Below are 25,809 nucleotides of genomic sequence, written 5' to 3'. Positions count from 1 at the left end.
AAAGTCATTGTGAGACACAAGCAACCAAGCAAACTTGACTAGGAAGTCCAAGGTTCACAGGTGCTATTGAACAGAACTTGCCAGAAACTCGGTCTGCCCGGGGTGAGCCACACCATCCGCTTTCCTCTACCTGATAGTTTGGCTGAAGCAAACAAACAAGAACCTGCCGGAGTGGAAGACAACTCCACAATCAGTGGCCCGGGACGGGGACAGGCTGGCAGAAACGCCTCTGTGGGGCTTACGTATCTCTGAGGTAGCCTTGTCACAAGGCCCTGCCCCTCCATCCTCACCCTGTTTGATTTACAGGGACCAGACATAAAGCAAGTGATTTCAGTACCGCTTGAGGACAGACTCAACACCAAACCTTGAGCCTTGCAGCAAGGGTGGCCAACCTTTGGACTTCACTGAGTTTCAGATGGATGACCCCCATTATTTCTGCAGCCATAGGTAGATGGTCCAGATTCCCTCCTAGGCTTCCACTAACACCCTTGACAAGAAAGGATAGGATTCCCTCATTATTATTTGCCACTGGCCTCAATACTATGCCAGCAGAGAGACACCAATTTGCTATCACATGGGAGTGGCAGCCTTTGTTCCATCTGGATCTACTTACCAGGCAGTGGGGGGCTCTGCACTGCCCAGCACAGATGAAATGCCCCTCTGCTTGGCTTTCTCTGGCTCACCGCCTGGAGATGTAGATGCTTCATCAGTCTTGGAGAGCAGAAGCCCAGGAATCAGAGGCCTTTGCTGGCAAGGTTGGACGTTGGTCAGAATGTTTTCTTAAGGTCGTTATTTTCTAAAGCATGTCTAAACTCTTGTGTTCCCCTTTAATGTAGCTTCAGAGGAACTTGTCTTCCCCATTGGCATTCTGGTTGCTGGCTTCTTGGGCACCAAGTCTGACAGATGTCACTCCTAGCTAGTCTGCACCTTCCAGGGTCTTGTGTGTTTGTTGTATATGTAGCATCCAGGGTTTTCTTGATAACAGGACAAGGGGAGGTATGTCCACCACCTTTTCCCAGAAGCAAAGCCACCTTCTCTGTTTGCTGAGTTGCATTGTTATCTCTCTGCTGTGTGTCTAATCATTGAAATTCTCGTTGTCAACTGGATGCTGCATTGACTACTCCCTGGAGTCAGGAGTTCCTTCGCTGAATCAAGCCATGCATTGTTTGGCCAGTCCTATTGACGTCTCATCTTCCTGCACTCCAGTGACAGCTTCTCCTGCACTTGGCAGGGAAATCTCCTTTGCCACTGGTTGACTCATGAGGGTGGTAGACTTCAGAGCCACCATGGCGTGTGCATTTTACTGCAACATTTCCCAAACAGTTATGTGCGTTCTGTTATCTCGCTCTGTGTGTGTGTGTCTGCTGGAGCATACATGTGTGAGCACGTATGCCCATGTGCATGTACAGAGGCCAGAGGAGGGCAATGGATGTCTTTTTCACTCTTACTTTCATTCCTTTGAGGCAGAGTCTCTCCCTAAACCTGGAGCTCTCCTTTCTTTGTCTCTGCTCAAAGTAGCCAGCAAGCCCTAGCAACTCTCTGTCTCTGCTCTCTTCCTTCCTACAACACTGGGTTATAGCATATGCAGAACTATCCCCAGCTTGGTATGTAGGTGCTGAGGTTTGAACACAGCTCCTCGTGCTTACACAGCAAGCACTTGACCATTGGGCAGTCTCTCCAGGCCCACTGTTTTATTTTAGTGACTGAGACCAAAGTGCAGAGTCTTCATATGCCCTGCGGACACTAGAGAGCAAGCTTGTTGTGTACCACCCGTAAGGCACGTGTGTGTGGAAATATTTCCCAGTTGTCTGTGATCCAATCTATGTTTGGCCTTTCATTTGATCCATTGACCTCTCAGAGATAGACCTATCCCTGCTGTGAGGCCTGCCACAGCCATGGAAGTACTTCCTGGGAGCCCAACTTCCTCAGGGGTTGTCAGCTCTGCCCCTCTTCTTTATGGAGGGATGGTGAGCAAGGGACAGATAGCTTCTGGGTCCGCATTTCCCAGCTGCTATCTGCACACTCTGGGGGTGCTGTGGCTGGGTGACTGTCCAGAACTCTCACCCCGTCTCTTTTGAAACAGGAGGATCATGACATCATGGAAGCTGACCTAGACAAAGATGAACTGATCCAGCCCCAGCTTGGAGAACTCTCAGGCGAGAAGCTTCTAACCACAGAGTACCTGGGCGTAAGTGCACATGCCAGAGGTGTCCTGGAACAGGAGGGGCAGAAGGACAGGCATAATTTAATGCCTTCAGTAACACAGGGTTCAGTGGGGCCTGGGTTGTGAAAAGGTCCATGTTAGCCAGTTGCTCTCAGTGGGCCTGAGGTGCCTTGGAGATCTGTCAGAGATAGACCTGCTGGTGTATGGAGATGGGGAGAAGTAGGAACGAAAGGGCCTGCCAGAAGTCTTCACCATGTCTGCTGTGTCACCCACAGTGATGGTCATCCCAGCTCAGTCTTTTCATTTCCATGGTCTGGTAGTTTGAATGTAATTGGCCCCATGCGCCTATAGGGAGTGGCACTATTAGGAGGTGTGGCTTTGTTGGAGGGGGTATAGACATATTGGAGGAATGTTTCCTATGCTCAGGATACCACCCAGTGTCTCAGCCAACCTCCTGTTGCCTGCAAGATGTAGGACTCTCAGCTCCTTCTCCAGCACCATGTCTGCCTGCACACTGCCATTCTTCTCACCATCATGATAATGAGCTGAATTAAAACTGTACGTGAGCCACCACAGTTAAGTGTTTTCCTTTATAAGAGTTACCATGGTTATGGTGTCTCTTCATAGCGATAGAAACCCTAACTAAGACATAGTCAAAGGCCACTCATTCGTTCCCGGCCACCCAGACTCAAAATAACCACACAGAAACTATTAGCTCTGGCTTCTTCTTGACTAGCTCTTACATCCTTAAATTAACCCATTTCTATTATTTTATATTTTACCATGAGGCTTGTGGCCTACTGGCAAGGTCCAGTGGGCTCAGGGGAGGCATCTGTCTCCAGCAGTGGCTACATGGCTTCTCGTTGACTCAGCCTTCTTTCTCCCAGCATTCAGTTTAGTTTTTCCACCTATCTCTATTCTGCTAAGCTACTGGCCAAAACAGCTTTATTCATTAACCAATAAAGCAACACATAGACAGAAGGACTTCCCACACCACTAAGACAGGAGTGAGAGTAGAGGAAGGACTCAGTTGATTTATATCCCAACAGAGTCTGGGGTGTTCTCATTTGGTAGAGTGCCTCCCTAGCATGCATGGAGCCTTGGGTTCCATTCTAAACACCACATATTTGTAATCCCAGCACAAAGGAGGTGGAGGCAAGAAGTTCAAAGTCATCTTCAATTGCATGTGATTTTGAGGCCTGCTTAGGATATATGAGACGCTATCTCAAAAGTATTTTACCAAAATATAAATAAGGAAATAAAACATATCCACTTAGACTCACACTCTGGCTACTTTGTGAAAAATGAACTGGGGGGCAAGAATGAAAGAAGAGAAAGAAGTGGTTGAAGAAAACTGGAGGAAGGCAAGCTACTGCCACCCAGTTAGGGAAAGGTCTGCTGGACAGTACCCTCTGTTGTCCTCAGAATGTGTCATGGACCAGAGGAGCCCCACTGGCTGTGGAGACTCGCTCCGTTCCTGCTTGATCAGTACAGTGATGCTCGCAGAGGTCAGGAGGGCACCAGCCAGGGGCTCCAAGTTGCTGGCAGCAGTCCTGAACTGTCACTAGACTTTTGTTTCCCTTGGGGAGCATGCTGACTTCTCCGAGAGAAGACATGATTCTTCAGAGTTTCTACTTCAGAAGAGTCTCTACTTCAGAAGACCCTATACTTCAGAAGCCGGTGACCAGAAGAGGCCAGTGTGTGGGGCTCCTCTGCAAGAAAGGGCATAACACCTATGTCTGCGTCTCCAACTCCACAGTGCCCTAATGCCAGCAAAGGGATTAATTGTGATTTTGTCAGACATAAGCTGAAACACAACCTCAGTTAATTTTGTTGGCCCCTCTACATAGTATACTGCTGTGCGTGAGATCTTATGACGATATACTGACAGTTTTAAACAAAACCTGAGGCAGAACATCCTAGGACTGCCGGTTTGGCTGAAGGTACTGGTGGAGTGCGAAAGGCAGCTTTCAGTGGCCACCGCAGTCCACACTCAGAGCCTCCTTGGTGCATGGCTGTCCCTTTAACTATGGAGGGGATGGTTTGGGACCCCACAGGGAAGTTCTGAACACTCTTGCTTATCTCACTGGTGGAGCAGTGAGCAGTCAGAGTGAGGACAGAAAGAACTGATTATGTGGGGGTGAAGACCAAGGGCATCCTTTTCCCATGGCTGTGGGAACAAAGGACCACAACTGACTGCCTTAAAGCAGAAATGTTTTCTGTCATGGTTTTGGAGGGCAGACGTCCAAACTCCAGGTGTTGGCAGGGCTGGCCTACCCCCGAAGCTCTGAAGGAGAAACCTTGCTTGATTCTTCCAGCACATGGTGGCCCCAGGTGATCCTCAGCTTGTGGCCACATCACTCTGGTCTCTGCCTCCATTTTCAATGGCCTTCATGATTTCAGAGATCCTTAATTGTATCTGCAAAAATTCTTTTTGCAAATAAAGTCATGTTCACAGGTACCAGGGTCAGAGCAGACATGTATTTTTGGAGGCCTTTTGAGCCCCTAACCCCAGGCCAGCTCAGGAGTTCATCATGGAAACATCTTTATTTAAATGTATTCACAGCTCAGTTTGGGGCAGAGCCACAGTCACCAAGGGTGCAGGCACATTCCTCGTGCTTCCATCATTCATAAAATCACCCTTAGCTGCTTTTCTTCACCCAGACAGCCTGCAGCCTGTGCATTCTGGGCCAGGAGTCTTAAAAGCGAGGTCTTGTCTTGCCCTTTGCACTCATGGTGCATAAAAGGATGTCACATCTCACAACTGCAGGTGCCAAATGAGGGAAACTCAACTGTACTAGTGACTTTTACTGTGACCAAGCAGCTGACAGAGCAGCTCAAGGGGGTGAAGGTTTTTTTTGGCTCACAGTTCAGGGGATACGATCCATCTTGGCATGAGGGGGAATGTCTGGTAGCCACTGCGACATGGTCCATGGCAGCAGGAACTTGTGACATGGCTCATTCCTGCTGTTCTGTCAGGAAGCAGAGGGCTAGACTAGAAGCAGAACCCAGCTTCAAGGCCTGCCCTGGCCCTGGCTAGCGTGCATCAGCCAACTGGTAGCCATGAGGCTGTGGGGACATCTCACTGACCAAGGGTCACTGGCATTTCTCTGGAAAGGGTTAATGTCTGGAAGTCATGGCTTGGGGCTTTCAGCAGGACCTAGCAGGCTGAGTCTGAAGATATTTGGTTTTGAACACTTCCTCAGAAAACTAGATTCATAGCCTTAGTCTTGAAGACCATTTTCCCGACCTAGCAGAATGGAGATGAAGGTCAAGGCGCCACAGTTGCCTTCATGGAATTTACAAAAGAAGACACGGAGCAGCTAGAACTTCTCCTGATGGAGATCCACACAGAAGAAGATACCGAGCAGGTGAACTGCTCCTGATGGAAATCCACACAGAAGACGACACCGAGCAGCTAGAACTGCTCCTGATGGAGAGCCACACAGAAGAAGACACCGAGCAGGTGAACTGCTCCTGATGGAGAGCCACACAGAAGAAGACACCGAGCAGGAGATCCACACAGAAGAAGATACCGAGAAGGTGAACTGCTCCTGATAGAGATCCACACAGAAGAAGACACCGAGCAGGTGAACTGCTCCTGATAGAGATCCACACAGAAGCTATAGAGCACAGAATTCCCTGAGACCTGCCTGAAGTCTCCGGCATGTCTGGAACTACTACTGATTTTTAAAACCAGCCCAGGTACTTAGGGTGGGGGAAAGACAAGGTACAACTGGGACACCTTGCCAAGATGTCCAGACCTGGAAGGGAGTTGTCTCCAGGTACCTGCTCTGCTGAGCCGTGATGCTTCCCCTAGCTCCAGAGAGCTGTGTATCAGAACTCACAGCCTCTGCACCAAAGAGCCAGTCCATGCCAAATGCTGGGTAGGAGAGTGAGTTAGTCTTCCAAGCTTACAAGAGAATGGCAATGGTCACATCCAGCATGGTTTTTGCCCATTCTGGTTAAGCAAAAGAATTCTGTACAAACATACCTTGTGTCTTAATTACTGTTCTGTTGCTATAAAGAGACACTCTGGCCAAAGATACTTACAAAAGAAAGCTTGCTTATGGTGTCAGGTTAGTCCATGATTCCTGTGGCAGGGAGCACGGTGACAGGCATGCAGGCATGGTGCTGGGGCAGCATCTGAGAGCTACATCCTGACCTGAACACAGGAGACAGAGGGAGGAAGGGAGCCTCCTCAAAGCCCCCCTCTAGTGACCTTTACTTCCTCTGAACAGCTACTTACCACCAACCTCTGTGTCTCAGCTGACATCCTCTTGACTACTCAGTGAAACTTGGAGTGTGTGGCTTAGCACAGCTCTCTAGTCTCCAGGAAGGGACCCTAAAGCCAAGAATGCGGTAGAGACGGTATCTGATTCCCATAGGAAAGACCTCATCCATGATAAAGATAGTGTCTGAAGCCAATAGAAAAGCCCTTTCTGCCACGCCTTGTTAGTCTTCCTCCCTATCTTTTGGTAGGCGCGCTCTCTCTCTCGCTCTTTCTCTCTCTTTCTCTCCCTCTCCCTCCCTCCCTTCCTCTCTCTCCTTTGAATCATGGCTTTATTCTCTGTTGGTGTGAAAGCTCATGTCCCCCTTTCAGGCTGGCTTGGATTTGTGCTCCTGAGCCATGGTTATTAATATTTGGCACAGAATAAATTATTCCCTTTACAGCAGAGTTGTTATTTTATATTCACAAAATATAATTTTTAAAATATGCATTAGGGTGTGTTTGTAATGTTTTCTACTGAGAGATAAAAGCTGACAAGAAATATTTTTACAAGGTGTGTTTAGACAGAATTCTCTTAGCCCTTGACGTCCCAACCAGGAATGTGTCTTCTCCTGATACAGGAAAGTCATCTCTCACATGAAGTTTTTATCTCTTATTTCTATGGAGAATAGCAGGGAAGTCAGAGACCATTCTTATATCTGCTCTGTTTCAAGTGTCTTTAGCTTGTAATAACCTGTCTGCCAAAGTGGCCTGTTCTGGAATGATACTCTGCCACCCTTCAGCCGTGAGACAGACATTCCATGTTTCTTTGCACACTGAAGCCTGAGAATACTCTGGCCACATAGTAAATCCCTACACTAGAAGAGCTAAGTGTTTGGCCTTGTGTGACCGTGAATCATAAAATTTTCCTACTAAGCTCAAATTAATTAAATGCAACCTCTGCTCAGCCCAGTGTGTCTTTGGCAAACTGAAAAATTACTTGGTGATTCCAGCATCAAGTGACATAAGGGGAGGAGACAAGGGAGCCAAAATAGACAAATGACAGGTGGCAGCAGTAACTGATTGTTGTCAAGTGTTTCTACTCTTGCAGGTATATGCACACATCACCGGGAAGGCTGGGTCTCATCGGCTCTATGCCTCTGTCTCAGTGTTGTCAATTACATGTCGGTTGTCTCTTGTTCATGAGATGGCTGACAGCTACTGTCATAAACTGTAAAGTCAAGAAGGGGACCCCGAGCTGCAAGAGAGTCTGAGAAGATGAATTCTTTTTAACTAGACATGGTACTGTGTCATCAATAATAAGTGAGGGAGTGGATAGTAGTCAGCTAAGAGTCTGCTGTTCCACGTTGTTTTTATGTGTGCTGAGATGGATGGATGGATGGATGGATGGATGGATGGATGGATGGATGGATGGATGGATACATACATACAAGATAGATAGATAGATAGATAGATAGATAGATAGATAGATAGATAGATGATAGATAGATTGATAGAGATAGATAGTCAGTCTTAGGGTTTCTAGTGCTGTGAAGAGACACCATGACCATTGCAACTCTTATAAAGGAAAACATTTTGTTAGAGCTGACTTGCTTTTCAGAGGTTTAGCCCATTATCAGCATGGCAGAAAGTATGACGGCATGCAATCAGACATGGTGCTGGAGGGGAGTTGAGAGTTCAGTGTCTTGATCCACAGGCAGCAGAAGAGAGACTGACACACATTGGCCAGGCTTGAGCATCTGAGACCTCAAAGCCCACCCCTGTGACAGACTTCCTTCATCAAGGCCACACCTCCTAATAGTGCCTCTCCTATGAGCCTATGGGGGCATTTTCTTTCAAACCACCACAGACAGACAGACAGATTCTGTAATTTCTCTTCTTTTGTTTGTCGTGTATGTGTGTTTGAGATAGGGTTTCTCTGTGTAACAGCTCTGGCCATCCTATAACTCGCTTTGTAGACCAGGCTGGCCTTGAACTCACAAAGATCCACCTGTCTCTGCCTCCTGAGTGCTAGGATTAAAGATGTGCACCATCACTTCCCAGCTTGTTCAGTTTTTTTGTTTTGTTTTGTTTTGTTGTTGTTGTTGTTAATTTTTTGAGGCAGGCTCTTACTATACACCCCAGTCTGGCCTGGCACTTGAGATGCCCCAGCCTTGGCCTCCCAGCACACCTGGCCTGGCCAACCTTTACCACTGGGTAGACTGTGTAAGTCATATGCTACATCGCTTTTATCATGGTAAAAAAACACATTTTGCCCTGTGAGAACCTTCCTTCAAGCAGAGCCTCCATCTGTAATCCAGATGGAGCTGTTCTTGGTCTAGAGGTACAGCCACACCCTTTGCCAATTTCTGAAGCTCCTCAGGCATTTCCTTGGGATCCAGCTTGAAGAGTGCGTCCTCATCAACAGATGCAGGGCAGGCAGGGCCACTGAGAAGTCCCTGGGTGTCCTTGTGCGGGCCCAGCAGACAGGAGGGCAGCTCTGACCTCAGGAACGGCTAGTGAATGGTCCCTGCACTGCGTGCCAGATGCATTGCCGGGTCCTGTTTTCAAGCATCCAAAAAACAAATAAGTGATTTATTTTCTGACCCCATGGGAGGCTCTGGGAGGGGTGGTCTCCCACGAAACTGCGAGCCAGCAGGAGCCTCAGACTCGGCTGGAAAACCTCTTTGTGGCACTGGCCCCTTATCTAGTAGCTTAACTACTGGTTTTGTTTCAGTCTCACTAAGTAGCCCAGGCTAACCTTAAACTGGATATGTTTCTCAGCTCCTTGGGATGGCCCAAATTCTAGCTAGCATAGCAGAGAGGATGTAGATCAGGCCGTCCCTTAGCCTACAGAGATACACTGTCTCTGCCTCCCTCCCGGGTGCTGGCTTTATGCAGGTTTATACCACTACACCTGGTTAAAATGTTGATTTTTTTTTTAAATCGAATCTGCCTGGTTTTCCTCCCCTTCTCACCTTTAAAAATTCAGTTCTCTTCAAAGCCTACAGTAACTACTGTTCTTACCTGTTTTTTTCTTCCTGTGCCTTTTTAAGTTTTATGCTGCTACATGTGATTGTATGCATAGCTAGAAAGGCTCCTCTCCCCTCATAACGTGTGTGCTCCCACAGAGCCTGCAGCGCAGACCCTTTCATGTAGCCCCTTTTGTTTATTTGGTTTTCTTTTTTTTTTTTCTTTTGGTTTTTCGAGACAGGGTTTCTTTGTGGCTTTGGAGCCTGTCCTAGAACTAGCTCTTGTAGACCAGGCTGGCCTCAAACTAACAGAGATCCGCCTGCCTCTGCCTCCGAGTGCTGGGATTAAAGGCGTGCACCACCACCACTTGGCTCTTATTTGGTTTTCATTATTGTTTCTAGGTTTTCCTTTTTCTTTTTTGGCACATGGTGTGTGTGCATGTGGAGGTCACAAGTTGACACTGAATGTCACATGTCTTCCTTTTTTACTCTCCACCTATTGAGAGAGGAAATTGAGGCAGGATCTCTCACCAAACCCAGAGCTCTGGGATCTGGCTGCTCTCCTTAGCCTGTTTACCCCGGCATCCCTGGTCTGTATTTCTCAGCTAGGACTTCAAGCTAGGCACTGTGTCTGCCCAGCTTTTTTTTTTTTTTTTTTTTTTTTTTTTTTGGTTTTTCGAGACAGGGTTTCTCTGTGGTTTTGGAGCCTGTCCTGGAACTAGCTCTGTAGACCAGGCTGGTCTCGAACTCACAGAGATCTGCCTGCCTCTGCCTCCCTAGTGCTGGGATTAAAGGCGTGCGCCACCACCGTCCTGCCGTCTGCCCAGCTTTTATGTAGGTGCTGGGATCTGAACTCTGATCTTACACCATCTCCCACACCCCAACCCCACTTATTTTTAAGACAGAATTTCATGTAGCCCAGGCTAACCTCAAACTTGCTACGTAACTGAATTCTGATCTTCCTGCATCCTAAGTGCCAGGAATACAGGTGCCTGGAAGTTCATGTCCCTGGAAACCTCTCCCCTTTCATCCGCTCAGCTTCTGGGTAGCTGGGACACACTGTTTCAAACCTGTTTCTTAATTCCACCAGATCATGACCAACACTGGGAAGGCGCGGCGGAAAGGCCTAGCCAGCGTGCAGTGGAGTGGGGATGAGCCCCTGCGGCGGCCCGTCACTCCTGGCGGCCACAGAACGGGGTGCCCAGTGTAAGTTCGGGATACAGGAAACGGGAGTCTATTTTCTTACGCTCTGCTTTGGTTAACCGCTGTGTAATATATATTAAAGTACACAATAAAGTGTTCTTTCTGGAAAGCCTTTCTCCTTGTTTATCTCTTGAGGGGTTTGGAGGAAAATCAAGTGAGGTCCTATATCCCCGTACACACTTAGGCTTCTTCCAGGAGAAGTATGTGACTTTATAAAACCCTAGGGCCACCTCCAAAGACCACTGCTGGCCAGGGTCATTTCAGAAGGAAGCTGCTGAGCCATGGCGGATTCAGCCTGTTTGAACTCCTGCCCTGGCGTTCATTCCTCTGGTGTTCATTCAGCACCAGGCCCAGTGCTGGGACTGGAGTGTCGCAGCTCTGCTTTAGACAAGAGCAGCTATATGGCCCGCGGCATGCACGAACCCTGGGTTCTACCCCTAGCACAGGAAAAACAGATAGGGAAAGCGTTTTCTAGCTGCCAGGCACTGCATTCTCTGTAGCCTGGTCTCTACCTCTTGACAGAAAAATAGAACTTCAGTCAGGTCACCTGGGCCTCTGGGCCTCCTGAAAGGCTTGGGGCTGAGCTGCCAGTCCCTGCCTGCCCTGTCTTTTCCTGGACCGGGAAAACTATAACCAGGTGTGCAGGAACAGTCCTAGCATGCTGGCTAGGAGCCTCCAGTTCCCCACTTGGCCAGTAGTGGCCTTCTCCTGACAGCCACACCGTGTTTTCCTTAGCCCCTATTGCTGGACAGTTTGACATTTCCAGTTGTTCTGTGCGGCAACCTTATGATAAACCAGAAGGCACCGAGCAGCCAAGCGGGTGGAAATACCTGTCTGTGTGAGCTCTGCGCCACAGCTCCGGAACTCAGTGTCCACACCTGCTCTTGCCCGGCTTTATTGCCCGTCTGAAATTTGCTGGGTGACACTTCCCACGCCATAGGTCAGCACTCTGAGGGCTGCTTGGCTAGCTTCCTTGTGCTTCTGTTTTTCGGTTTTTAATTTTTGATGCACAGGTAAGTATATTGTGTCCTTTTCTCTCGTGCGCACAGCCTGCAGTAGAGCTGAGAGAACACCCCACTAAAGGGATTCGGGCGTTCACGTCGCCTTTTCTCTCGCTCTCTTGCTCTCTGTGTGTCCAGCACAGCCTTTACGAATACCCTTGTCCTGTTTTTAAGAGATTCACTTCTTCTGTGTAGGTGGGGGTGCTCACGGAGACTAGAAAAGAGCAGCGGATCCTCTGGTTTTTGGGGTTTTGAGGGATTGCAACCACCCGACATGGGCGCTAATCCTGATCCTCTGATAGAGCAGCCAGCACTAACTACTGAGCCATCTCGCCCGACCCTTGTTTGTTTTGTTTTCTCAAGACAGGGTCTCACTGTGTCGCTCCAGATGCCCTGGAACTCACTATGTAGCCCAGGTTGGCCTCAGACTCACAGGGTGCTGGGATTAAAGGCTTGTGCCACTATACCCGGCCTTCCAGACCCTTGTTTTATATTTTGTTTGTTGAGACAAGGTCTCACTATGAATCACTGACTGACACAGAACTTATTATGTAAAGCAGGCTAGCCAGAGATTCATCTGCTTCTGCCCCTCTAGGGCTGGGATCGAAGGTGTGCTCCGCCAACCTGGCCTTTCTTTTGTATCACATGGTCCAGGCTGGCCTTGAACTTGCTGTGTGGCCGAGGGACAGCCTCACAGTCCGGTACCACCATACCTGGCTTATACAGCTTTTTGTTTCTTCATTTTTTTTTCTTACTGAACTGTTTAAAAGAAGGTTCCAGACCCTCAGCATAAACCTCCTAAGAATAAGAACACCCTCTTAGATGTGCCGGTTGCCCTGGTGTGATGGTGTATCGTCTGTGTATTGAAATGTCACACTGTACCCATACGTATGTGCACACGCTGTGATGACTAGGTAGGAACAACCACTTGACCACACCTCCAAGCTTCCAGTAGTGTGAACTGTGTCGCCATGCCTTCCTTGTCCTCCGGTGCGTCACTCACAGTTGAGGGGTTTCTGCCTTGGTCTGGAATATAGCAAGAGATGACACTGGTCAGCCTAGTTTAAAATGGTCCCTTGGGACAGAAGAGCAAGAGGAACTGATGAAATGCCTGTTGGGCATGGGAAAGAAAACAGTCTTCAACTTTTAGACAATAACTAAAACCCTGGCTTCACAGCAAGGCAGCCATGATGTAAGGACATTTCAGTCAGAGGTGACCGTGGATCTAACAAATTTAACACTGACCAGGGGGCACTGTTCATTCTTGGGCCAGGTGACCTGTCCTTGGGCGTGCTTTTCCAGCACCCCTGGATCTGCCGTCCCCCCCCCTCCATGAATTAGTGGCTACCCCCAAGTCCTTCTGCCAGAATGAAGTGAGTCAGGGTCTCATTTTTAGCCCAGGCCGGCCTCAAACTCACTATCCACTGCCTCAACCCCTTGAGTGCTGGGAATACAGGTGTGTACCACCCCACCACCTCCAAGTTCAACGTTGTTTTCATTTCTATGACTGATGGGGTGTAAACTCAGTCCTAGGGACCCAAAAATAAGCGAGCTATGACGCCTACCCTCAGAAGCACTCAGAACAAATCCTGTAACAAGAAAAGACAAGGAGAGATCGGCTCGGTGTGACCTAAGGCTGTGACAGTGTTCAGAAAACCTGCAGCCCCCTGAGGGCCCTGAGGGACGGTAGGTCACTAGACTTCCTACCTCTGCTTCTTGAATTCACACTCAAGGAATCTGACTCTGCTCACAACCATGACCCCTTGGTAACCTTGCATTGCTTCCAGACAAATCCAGAATCTTAGGCCTCCTGGGGACACTTAGTTCATGTGTGTTTCACAGATTTAAGAGGCTGGGGCTTTCTGGGTCACTGGCTCTACCCTGTAATTTCCAGACCCGCACAGGGTACTTGTTACCGTAGTGATTATGATGAAATATCGACATGCCCAGTAGAGAAGGCTGGCTACCAAGCTATGGTCATGAACAGTATTGGAAATACGTAGGAGCATTAAGAATAGTTGATGACACGTAGCTCCTCACGATGTGATAATATGGTGTTGAATACAAAAGCAAACTGTAAAGTGGGATGACAGGCCAACTGTAAAGAGCCAGACTGGCCCGTTGGTCCAGGTTCTTTGAAGTTTATATTTGCCTTTTGTTTTTTTCTCCCCTTTCGAAAAAAAACAAACGAAACAGGTGTGGTGGTGCGTGCCCTGTTTTTTAAGACAGGTTCTCACTATACGGCCCTGGCTGGCTTGGAACTTACTGTGTAGAGTACGCTGGCCTCGAATTTGCAGAGATCCTCCTGTCTCTGCCTCCCTAGGACTGGGCTTAAAGATATACACCACAGTGAGACGGGGTCTCAGGTAGCTTGTATTTAACTGAGGCCTGGAGCTTGTATTTAACTGAGGACGACCGTCACGTGTCTGTTCTCTTGCCTCCCCCTCCCAAGTGCCAGGTCAGAGGCCTGTGCCAGCATGCCTGGTTAATGCAGTGCTGGCGATCGATCCCAGGGCCCCCTGTCTGCCAGGCAGGCTGCGTACCAACCGAGCCACGTTCCCAGCCAGTTTTATAAACACTGATTTAACCATGAAGTGGTCACTGTGGATATTGTGATAGGGGCTGTTCTACAAATCCTTTGTATTACCTAATTTTCTTCTTGATAAGCACTATCAAGTTTTATCAAGAACGGAAAGGCTGAGGTAAACACAGGCACACGACTCCACCCTCTCTCAGCCTTGTGTTGGCTGTGCCTCGCAGAGAGGGCTCCTCTCCACGTCGGCCTACCGAACCTTCCTGGATTCTGGAGGCCCTCTGCTCCATCTCGACACTTACTGCCCCTTTCTGTCCCTCCCCAGCTTCTCCTTCCTTTAGTCTCCCGTACACTTAGGTGCTCTCTGGTTACTTGCACCAGTCTGGACTTCCTCCTGAATGTTCAGTGACGTCAAGCATCACAGGTGATTTTACAGTTCCCAACTCTTGGCTCCCTCAGGGCCCTCTGCACAGTTACTAACTCCCTCCCAGTGACTGTCCCACCCCTGTCCCCCGACACAGTGGGCTGGCCTTCTGCCATAACCCAGCTTCCTCCTGTGTGCTGCATTCTGGATAGGGTCTAGAGCCCCAGTCTGGGGTCTTCACCCCCTCCTACTCACTGATAGCACCCCAGCCCAACTTGGACTTAGAGATAGACGTGCCTCAGAGCACCCCAGCCAGTGTCTACAGGGGCAGCATAACAGCCTCAGCCGGTACCTCAGGGACTGACATGGACCCCTGCAACAGCCCAGCCAGAACTCACCCTTCACTCTTTGCCTCTGCCCTCTGCCCTCTGGGCCTTCACCCGAGCCACCTTTCCCTCCTGACCTTCCACCCTTCTCTCCTGCTAGCTCATACCCACCAGGACCACAGAGGGCCTCTGTAGCACGAAGAATAAAAACCCAGAGACAGATATTGGGGTTCAGGCTGAAGATCAGAAAAGCAAAACAGCCAAGCCACTAGAGAAGTCTTACCTCTACCAAGGCTGGGCGGCTGCAGACTGAGCCCCGAGTCCCTGTCTCCTCCTGTCTTATATCCCCTTTAGTGCTGGGATTAAAGGCATGACTCCCTAGTACTGGGATGAAAGGTGCGAACCACCACCACCTGGATCTGTTTCTGCACTGATCTTGTGTAGCCCAAGGTGACCTGGAACCCACAGAGACCCATCTGACTTTGTCCCCCCAAATCCTGGGATTGAGGGTGTGTGACACCACTGCCTGGCCTCTAGTGGCTTAGTTTTACCCTCCAATCTTCAGGCAAGCTTTATTTATTAAAACATAAATAAAGATCACTATAGAGGAATCCTAACGCAGAATGTCATTTTTTTGTTTTTTATTTGGCTCCTCGTCTCCCTCAGGATTCAAATCTAAACATCTTTCTTGTTCCTCTTTACCTTGCCCCCTTCTTTCCCTCCCTGACCCCCAAGAAAACTGCAGCTCCGAGCTAGAGGCTGAGTGGCCCACTTCTAACTCACTGCAGGCCCAGCACCATGTTGAGAAGTCTCTCCAGCATGGTTCCGCGTCTCCTTGGCTCTGTTCAACCGGAGAAGCTGATACTGATCGGCAGTCATTTTCCCTTATGTGACCCTAGGCAGGCGTCGTTGTCATCGAGCTGTGACTCACTAAAGCCCCTGCTGAGTCCATGGCCCGTGTCTGCTTGCTGAGTGAATGCTCTGTCACACACACAGCTAGAGTGTCTGTCCAGGCTGACCCACAGAGCCCCGGAGTGCTTGCCTGTCTCTCAGGGTCGGCTGGACCGGTGTCACACACACACAACTAGAGACCCGTCTGTCCAGGCTGACGCACAGAGCCCCCAGAGTGCTTGCCTGTCTCTCAGGGTCAGCTGGACCAGAAACTGCCATCCATCTCCTCAACATGGGGCCAGTACAGCAACAGGCATCGCTTGTCTCAGCTGTGAGCTTGCCTGCCTCTCTTCAGAGCTGACGTGACAGGATGTCACAGTTAGCCTCTCCTTTGAGAAGTGCTCTGTGCCTTGTTTGGTGGAAACACGAGGGGCCTTGAGCAACCCGCAGCTCTTGAGATGGAGTGCTGTGAAGTCACAAGGGGATTAGCAGGCGTGAAGTCCAGCTGCCACCTTACAGGTCCTGCTGGCCTCTGTCGCTACACTTTAAAAAGGTTCTGCAGAGCCAGTCAGTGGTGGCACAGGTTTTAATCCCAGCACTCTGGTGGCAGAGGCAGGAGGATCTCAGTAAGTTTGAGGCCACCGTGGTCTACAGAGTGAGTTCCAGGACAGCCAGAGCTACACAGAGAAGCCTTGTTTCAAAAACAAAACAAAACAAACAAGCAAGGTGGTTTATCCAGGCTCTGCTTCTCACCCCAGCACTTAGGGGAGGGAGGTAGGAAGGTCAGAAGTTCAAGGCAGTTCTCAGCCAAGTGATGAGTTCAAGGCCAGCCTGGGCTACTTGAGAGCCTATCTTTTAAAAAAAAAAAAAAAGCTGGCGGGTAAGCTGGTCCCGCGAGTAAAGGTTCTCGCTCACCACCAAGCCTGATGATCTGAGTTCCGTCAGCAGGTTCTCAGATGATGCAGAGAATCAACTGCTCCAAGCAACCTTCTGACCTCCGTGCATGTGCCGTGGGGCGAGCACACAGGACAGGCAGACACTAAATAAATGTAACAATTGTTTAACTTCAAAAGGCAAAACTAACAAAAGTATGTTTTAAAATGTCCGTTTCCCAAAAGAATCCCAGGCACAGCCACCTCCTGCATCTCTTTTTGATACCACCAAGCCAGCCAGCCTAGCTGAATCAGTGGGCTCCAGGTCAGTGAGAGACCCTGCCTCAGCTGCCTCCCTGCTATCTGTATTTATTGTTTGTTTTGTTTCATGTTTTTCTGCAGGCTGGGCGACCACCTCATTTCTCCCCAGAATGCCCAACAGGCCAGACATAGCTGCCTGCAGGCCCTACCAGCCACTCAGCCAGACATCCGCCAAGAGGGCAAACCTGGTGCTGCCGGGCGTGGCCCACCCTCTCCATGTAAGAACCCTGTGGGTGCAGAGCCGGGCCTGAGCTCCCGGTTCAAGAATCCAAGTGAAGTAACAGCTGGTGCATGCCCGCTCCTAGGAAGCAGCCTGGCTTCAGCCACGGTTCTGGATCACAGAAGTCCACACTGACAGAGGGGTGCCGGGCTTGTCTCCCAGATCCTGCTGAAGCAGTGTGTCTACCGCTCACATCTAGCAGCTCCTGGAAATTGGTTTAATGGGAGACTTCAGCGTAGCCAGCTCAGTTTGCTATCTGGCCTAGTCCACTTTCCATGGCTATAACAAAATGCCTACGACTGGATATTTCATCTTATGTGTGCCAGGGGTCAACATTGGGTGTCTTTCTCTGTCTCTCTCTACCTTGTTTTTTTGTTGTTGTTGTTTTGTTTTTAAAGATTTATTTATTTATTATGTATACAACATTTTGCCTCCATGTATGTCCCCACACCAGAGGAGGGTACCAGATCTCATTACAGATGGCTGTGAGCCACCATGTGGTTGCTGGGAATTGAACTCAGGACCTCTGGAAGAACAGCCAATGCTCTTAACCACTGAGCCATCTCTCCAGCCCTCTACCTTGTTTTTTTGAGGCAGGGTCTCTCCCTGATTCCGGAGCCCACTGATTCAGCTAGGCTGGCTGACCAGTGAGCCCCAAAGGTCGTTGTTTCTCCCTCCTGATACTGGGATCATATGTGCACACTACCGTGCCCTGGTGTGTCTGTGGGTGCTGGGCACTGAACTCAGTCTTCGTGTTTTCAGAACAAATGCTTTACCAACTGAACTCTTTCTGCAGCCCCTGGGGCTGGGTACTTTAGGATAAGTTAACTTAGTTCACAGTTTAGGAAACTGGAGATTTAAGACCCGGTGTTTCCATTGCTTCAGCCTCTCACGAGGGCCTCATTGGTTGTCATAGCATGGTCAACAGCACTGTGATGGGTGTGCATACAAAAGACCCAGAGCTTTTGTTTTCATGGCAGTCATTCTTGAGGGGACCAATGAGATTCCCAGCAGGATTGCCTCAGCACCATCCCCTAGGAGGTGAGACGGCCATGACCTAATCACCATGCCCTAGACCTGATATCTACAGATGTCACCACCTCTGCACTGCCAAATGAACCTCAGGGGACATTCCCAAACCTATCTAAACCATCCCAATACAGCATGACCAGGTTCCAGCAGCCCCGAGTCTCATGCTGAGGGTACATACAGCCATGTGTCTGCGGGCTCCATGGCATCAGAATGTGCAGCTAGACACACAAACAGCCCTGGGGCCGGGATGTAGTTTAAAGGACCCAGTCAGTGGAGTTAAACTGAAACCGGTGAGGCTTGAAAGTGTATTTTAGATGCCAGAGGGGAGAAAAAAGCATTTGGATCGGAAGTATACAGAGTATTTCTTTTTTTAATTTTCAGAAGGAAATTGCAAGGATTGCGATTGCCAGATGAGACTCTAACCTCCATTCCAGTAGGGAAAGCCACAGAATAGCAAATGCCATCTCAGGAGGACCTGATCTGTCAAAGGTTCCTGTGCCCAGACACTGAGGAACCCGCTAGTGACTGAGCCCAAGGGAGGTCCCTATGGCTCGCGGTGAGGGGGACACTCAAGGGTCCTTTTGGTTATGGGCAGCTTCAGAGGTTTTTGCCAAGTCACTGGCCAGTGGTTATCTGGTTTATTTGGCCTGCGTTTGCAGTTAGTCGTAAATCTCACTAAGTGTGACGTCACCGTGAGGGATGGGCTGGGCCATCCAGGGCGTCTGCTGGTCCTGCTGATGCAGAGGATGAGGTCTCTCACACATGCCAGGAAGGTGCTTTACCACTGAGCCACACCACACCACCAGCACCCCTTCCTGTCTTTCAGATAGAGTCATGGTGCTGTTAGGGTCCAGGGTACTTGAGCTTGTGCGTAGAAATGACGAGGTGGCACCGGTGGCAGCTGCCACAATCAATATTGATATTGACTAAGGGTGTAGTGGCACTCATGTGTCATCCCAGGACACTCCACAGGCGAAGGCAGGAGGACTACACAGATCCTGTCCAGGAAGGTGAGGCAGCAGGAGAGAGACAGGGAGGAGAGAGAGGGGGCCAGAGACAGATGGAGAAAGAAAGAAAGCGAATGTGAATTCGTTTCAGCCCTAACAGATTCCAGTTTCTTCCATGAATTCCATCGGGGCACTCCGCGTTGGTAGTCAGGAGAAGTTTCCAGGGCCTCCGCCTAGTATGGCAGCAGCTGCACCCCAGACCCTGGGGTAGCCATTTCTTCCGGATGAGCACACCCTGCTAGCCTGCTCCAAGTGCTGGGATGGTCTTCCAAGTGTCAGCTCCTTAACCCACCTGATTACTTGGCCAGTCTGGGTCCCCGGCTCTCCAATGCCTTTCACTTCCATGTTTGTCTCCTTACACTGAGCCTCAGCCCATCTCTGTCACCATCTGCTAGCCAAGCCTCTGATACTGAGGCATTTGGTTTGCATTTGTTCTACGCCTGGTGTAGACTTCACCTCTCCTCTACCGTTCTTGCATCCTGGCCCATCCACAGCCACCTGGCCCCTGGGTACACTAACGTCAATTAATCCACTGACTGCCGCCCCTTCTTATGGGGGTCTAAGGAGAATCTAGCTCTCATCAGCCCTGGCCTGAGGGAATGATGGTTTGAGCTCTCCCTGCCCCATCTTGTCCACTGTTTTATTTCTTCCTGTTGGATACTAGTCAGTCGGCCTGAGGAAAGTTCTTCCCCAGTCACCAGCACATAACTTGCGTTTCAACCGTACACCAGTTAGGCCCTGTATTACCAGTACTCAGAAGCAGAGGTAGGAGGGTTGCAGCAAGTTCAAGGCCAGACTGGCCTACAGAGCAAGTGGATTTCAGGTCCAGCTGGGGCTGTGTCCTGAGATCTCACCTTTGAAAAAAAAATCACACTGAGTGAGCAGATGCGGGGTTCAGGTGCCCAGCACTGTCTGAAATAGACTCACTGCGGACGAGGCACCTCGTCCAGTGTGTCTCCCCAGTAGCTGTTTGTGTGTGCTGGTGATGCCCTTTCCTCCAGATCCTGGCTCTGTCCATGGGCCCATTTTTCTTAGGTGGGGCCCCAGAATCTATAGTGTGCCCTGTGCCGGGAGAAGGACAAGAGAAGCGGGCAGCCTTGGCTGCCACAATAAAATACCTGGGCAAAAGCAACTTAAGGGAAAGGGGCCTATTTGGCTCACAGTTTCTGATTACAAACCATCGTTGTGGGGAACTCAAGGCAGCAGGAACCAGAAGCAACCAGTCACATCACACCCACGCGCAAGAGCAGAGGGCAGTCAGTATGCATGGATGCCAGTGTTAACTTCTTTTCTGCATCCTTATACCAACCAAGATAGCCTGCCCAGGGAATGGTTCCACCCACAGGCTTCCTATTAATCAAGGGTCCCCGCCCACAGGCCCACCTGATCTAGACATGGCCCGCACTGGGACTCCCTTCCTACGGGATTCTAGACTTGTCAGGTTGGTAATAAAACTCACCATCAGAGCTAGGCAGTGGCGATCCCAGCACTCGGGAGGCAGAGGCAGGCATATCTCCAAGTTCAAGGCCAGCCTGGTCTGTGGAGCCAGTTCCAGTACAGCCAGGGCTACACAGAGAGACTTTGTCTCTGTATTGATCCTGAGAGAGAAATTTATCAAAGATTGGGAATGAAAAGAGGTGAAGAAATTTCCTCCTCAGGACAGAGCCCCCACATAAAGTCCAACATGCTTTTGGGAAGCCTTCAGAGCCTGTGGCGGGCAGTAGCTGGCCCACTTTTTGATTTCCAAGGAGACCCCGCTCAGCAAGGCAGAACCTTCATTTTAGGCCCAGGTAACGGCATCCACTTTGTGCACCGAGACAGGAACAGGTTGGATCACAGCCCTTACACTCTGCTTTGCAGCTTGTGGGAGTTCAGCCTGTGAACTTCATGAGCAGACCTACAGTTATCCACATGGGACTTTCCACTTGTGAGCAGGCCCTGGAAATGTGAACCAAAATGCCAGGCATCATGGCTTTATGAAATTACGAAAACACAAAACTCATGTGCCTATAGAACTATATTCTGAGAGGCATTGGTTGTCAAAAATGGGGAAAACATTTTAAATTTTATAGCCTCTATAACTATCCATTCAACAAAAGACTTTTAGCAACTAAAATATAAGAACTGGGGCTGGAAAGATCCCTCAGTGGTTAAGAGCACTTGCTTCTCTTGCAGAGGACCTAGGTTTGGCTCACAGTTGTCTGTAGCTCCAGTTCTAAGGTGTCCAACACCTTCTTCTGGCCTTGGGGACCAGGTGCACGTGTGGTAAACATGCATAAATGTAGGCAAACACTCATGCACATAAAGCAAGAATAAATACATCTTATGAAACTACAAAAAATAAACAAAAGAAAAAACTAACCATCAGCTTGGTGTGGAGGACACATCTTTAATATCAGCCCTAGAGAGGCAGAGGCAGGTCACAGTTGCCTGGTCTACATAGTGAGTTCCAGGCCTGGGAGAACCAGTCTCAAAAACACAAAACAAAACTGGACTGGACTGGACTGGCTTAAATGGCTTGGATTCCCAGCATCCACATGGCGGTTCACAACCCCCTGTAAACTCCAGTTCCAGGGGTCTGGATGCCTCTTTCTGGCCTCTGAAGGCTCCTGCGTTCACATGTTGCGCACACATACACCCATAAAAGAATAAACGACAACAACGAAGATTAACCATCACAGGAAGGATGGAACAAAAGCCTCAGCAGGGGCTCCAGGGAGCTCACCATTGTTCCTCTCTCCTGCTGTCCCTGGACCCCGACCTCAGGAAATCCAGGGCCTAGAGGTCTTTCCTGGCCTGGTGGTAACCTTGGAAAGCTGTGAGTGGAGGTTTTCCCCGTGTAGAGCCAGTGCCTGGTGTGCGTCCGCTCAGATCGTATGCAGTAGGCTGAGCCTTTGTCCCCTGGTCCTAGTTCCAGCACACTGCTGAGCGACTGCAGACAAGTCCTGCCCTCGCCCCTCAGAGAAGAGAGTCAGAAGCCCCAAATTGTAAGCTCAGACAGACTGGCAATAAAACTACCCTTTAGGTTCCGTATTGGAAATGGATTTCTTGTTTGGGTCAATAAAAACTTTACGGTCTGGATTTGAAAGGTTCCTTTATACTTAGTGTAGAACTAAGAAGAGAAAATGAAAAAGACTGACTAGGTGGTGGTGCACACCTTTAATCCCAGCACTGGGAGGCAAAGGCAGGTGGATCTGTGAGTTCAAGGCCAGCCTGGTCTACAGGGTGAGTTCTAAGACAGCCAAAGGTACACAGAGAAACTCTGGAGAGAGAGAGAGAGAGAGAGAGAGAGAGAGAGAGAGAGAGAGAGAGAGAGAGAAGAAAGATTGAATAGTCACACCTTAGAGGGGACAGAGGTGGAGACGAGAAAGAAGCTTGGATCAAGGGAGCGGCAAGCCGGGACCCTGTCATACGGCCACCCTAACAGTGACTGGGCAGAAGATGGGCATAGGACTGAAACGGAGACAACATGGGCCTGTCTCCAAGCCTCCACAGAAGCTCAGCATAATGTCCAGGTGTCCTGACAGCCTGACCCTGCCAGTGACCACTTGCTTGCCCTCCTGTGAGCACACTGAGGGTCCAACTGAGTGCCAGCTCCATTTCTATCTTAAATACAAAGCTGCCAGACTTAGCGATTCCAAGGACAGGAGACTTGATTATATTTGTTTGTAATAAACAAGCAAGCTGCTGGACAGTGGTGGCGCACGCCTTTTAATCCCAGCACTCGGGAAGCAGAGGCAGGCAGATCTCTGTGAGTTCGAGGCCAGCCTGGTCTACAAGACCTACTTCCAGGACAGTTAGGGCTGTTACACAGAGAAACCCTGTCTCAAAAAAAAACAAACAAAAACTATGCCTCCCAGCTTTGTGTGGAGATGTGAACAGGCCAGGGAGACAGTCCCGTGACTATTGGCTGGCTTCCCCAGAGGCAGAGAGGAGACTGGAGGCTGCACAGGAAGGGGCAGCCCTCCCATACTGTGCCCCTTGCCCATGAGATCCCAAACTGCAGGGCTAATAAGCCCAGGTCTGTGAATATCAGGGCCTGGGAGCCAGCACATGTTAGGCCTGGGGTCGGTTCTTCTATGGTTGTGTAGCCCAGCCCAGGAAAGAACATCCTAGGGGGCTCCAGGGCAGGTGTGTGCTGGGCCCTGTTGTCTCCTAGGGGGCTCCAGGGCAGGTGTGTACTGGGCCCTGTTGTCTCCTAGGGGACTCCAGGGCAGGTGTGTACTGGGCCCTGTTGTCTCCTAGGGGGCTCCAGGGCAGGTGTGTACCGGGCCCTGTCCTCTCCTAGGGGGCTCCAGGGCAGGTGTGTACTGGGCCCTGTCTTCTCTCCAGCAGTTATGGATCCCAAGCCAAGAGATTGGTTACCAGCTGGACATCAAGAAGAGCCTCGGTTGATTCCCAGCTGGCCAAAGGACGTGGTCCAGGACCCAGACAGTGGACATACCACCAGGTAGGCTGTTGGATGTTGTGAGTCCTGGTATCCCACTTAGACATCAGGTGCTCGGGATCAGCCCCACAGGCTAGATAGACAGAATCCTTTCTGAAGCAGGGTTTCCCTATGTAGCCTTGGCTATCCTGCTACTCAACCAGGCTGGCCTCGAACCCAAGAGATCCACCTGCTTCTGCCTCCCAAGTGCTGGGACTAAAAATATGTGCCAACTCTGCCTGGCTGATATACAGTGTTTTACAGGACTCCTGTGTCCCAAGAAAAGTGAAAGAGACTTCTCTGGGCCCCGAAACATGGTGAATATACCTAGTGGAAGTACCTGTGGCCCATGAGTGTGTCAGAGCCGAGAGACGGTGGGGACATGCTGCCTGAGAGCCTTTGTTGTCAACATATGGTCATATGTTTACTATGTTGGTTTTGGGTTTTTTAATTTATTTATATTTTATATATGAGTGTTCTGCATGTTTACCTGCATGACAGAAGGGGGCATCAGGTCCCACAACAGGCGATTCTGAACCACCATGTGGGTCCTGGGAACAAACCCCAAGACCTCTGGAAGAGCAAGTCAGTGCTCTTAACTGCTGAGCCATCTCTCCAGCCCCTTGGTTTGCTTTTGAGACAGGGCTTCACCGTGTAGCCTTGGCTGGCCTGGATATCACTCAGACCCCCTCAAACTCAGATCCACCAGCCTCTAAGGGCATGTTTTGAGGAATTGCCAAGAAGGCAAACCTAATGAAGGACACCCATGATCCTAGCACTTCTGAAGCTAAAACAGGGCAATCGGGAGTTTGAAGCCAGCCTGGGCTGCATGGGAAGACTTTATCACAAAAAGGGGAGGGGAGGGAGAGAGGGAGAGAGAGAGGGAAAGATGGAGGGGGGAATGAGGGAAGGAGGGAAGGAAACCCGCTGGGAGTGCTTAGGAGGAGTGATGTGGGCAGCAGGCTCTTAGCTTTCACAGAGGGTGGCGTGGAGGGAGACAGATAGTGACAGGAAGTGCTCGGGCAGAGGTCCCTGGAACAAGACAGACGTTTCTTCCTTTCTCTACCCCAGATGAGCACAGACAGGTCCTCAGTGGATCGCTGTCTTTCACAGTCTAAAAGCACCTGTCTGAGGGTCTCAGCAGCCCTTTCAGAAACCTCCCTCAGGAAGGGGCCTCCCTTGTCCTCTCTGGGCCCTCCAACCCTCTGGTCAGCCCTGCAGGCAGAGCAGCCTCAAGAGGGAGGATCCAGTCTGTAGCACTGAAATGGAACTCGAGGGTGCTGAAGGGGCGAGCGCTCTTGGACATGGGAGGAATGCGGCAGTGGCCACACGGGCCCTCCGTGACCAGCCTTCCTAACAGACTGGGAGGTGCTGCCATCAGCATCTTCAGTGAGCACACCCCCAGTAGTACCTTCAGGAACCCCTACACACACGCGCGCACACACACACACACACGCGCGCGCACGCACACACGCACACACTCACACACGCACCCACGCACACACTCATACACACACACGCACATACACACACTCACACACACGCACGCACTCACACACACACGCACGCACTCACACACACACACGCACTCACACACACACGCACATACACACACGCACTCACACACGCACCCACGCACACACTCATACACACACACGTACGCACTCACATACACGCACACGCGCACACACACACACATGCACGCACTCACACACACACGCACACACAGGCACTCACACACACGCACCCACGCACACACAAACACGCACGCACGCACGCACTCACACACACACGCACACACAGGCACTCACACACACGCACCCACGCACACACAAACACGCACGCACGCACTCACACACGCACGCACTCACACACACACACACACAAACACACACGCACGCACTCACGCACACACAGGCACTCACACACACGCACCCACGCACACACAAACACGCACGCACGCACTCACACACGCACGCACTCACACACACACACACACAAACACACACGCACGCACTCACACACACACGCACGCACTCACACACGCACTCACACACACACCCATCAGTGGCATCTAGAGTCAACAGAAGCCCCTTCCACCTCCCTAGCCAGTCTGCCGTGGCCCTCCTCGCCTTTCTTGGAGGGGAGCTTGTCTACCAGCTCGGGCTCCTTGGCCCTGGGATTCCTACAGTGAGGGTAAGGATCAAAGTCAGCCACAGCCTCCTCATGTTGCCTGCTTGCTCCCCCACCACAGGGGCCTCTCCCGC

General features: G+C 50.3%; 1 protein-coding gene across 2 annotated transcripts in view; it reads left to right on the top strand.

Annotated features, from left to right (window-relative positions):
• The window catches only part of Armc9 (armadillo repeat containing 9), a 114,243-nt gene extending 96,804 nt beyond the window's left edge, over positions 1-17,439 (top strand). Inside the window, exons 20-23 of one of the 2 annotated variants that reach the window (XM_075951461.1) lie at positions 2,084-2,188; positions 10,437-10,552; positions 16,939-17,075; positions 17,163-17,291. In XM_075951461.1, coding sequence (XP_075807576.1) covers positions 2,084-2,188; positions 10,437-10,552; positions 16,939-17,075; positions 17,163-17,164 — 360 coding nt within the window. In that variant the 3' untranslated portion in view covers positions 17,165-17,291. Of the gene's footprint in view, positions 1-2,083; positions 2,189-10,436; positions 10,553-16,938 lie in introns of both variants that reach the window. The other variant, XM_075951459.1, reaches the window with a different exon arrangement.
• Positions 17,440-25,809: the final 8,370 nt, after the last annotated feature.

This window comes from Microtus pennsylvanicus, chromosome 17 (assembly GCF_037038515.1).
Source record: "Microtus pennsylvanicus isolate mMicPen1 chromosome 17, mMicPen1.hap1, whole genome shotgun sequence".
Classification (NCBI taxonomy): Eukaryota; Metazoa; Chordata; class Mammalia; order Rodentia; family Cricetidae; genus Microtus; species Microtus pennsylvanicus.
This window is presented reverse-complemented; position numbering and strand designations above follow the sequence as displayed.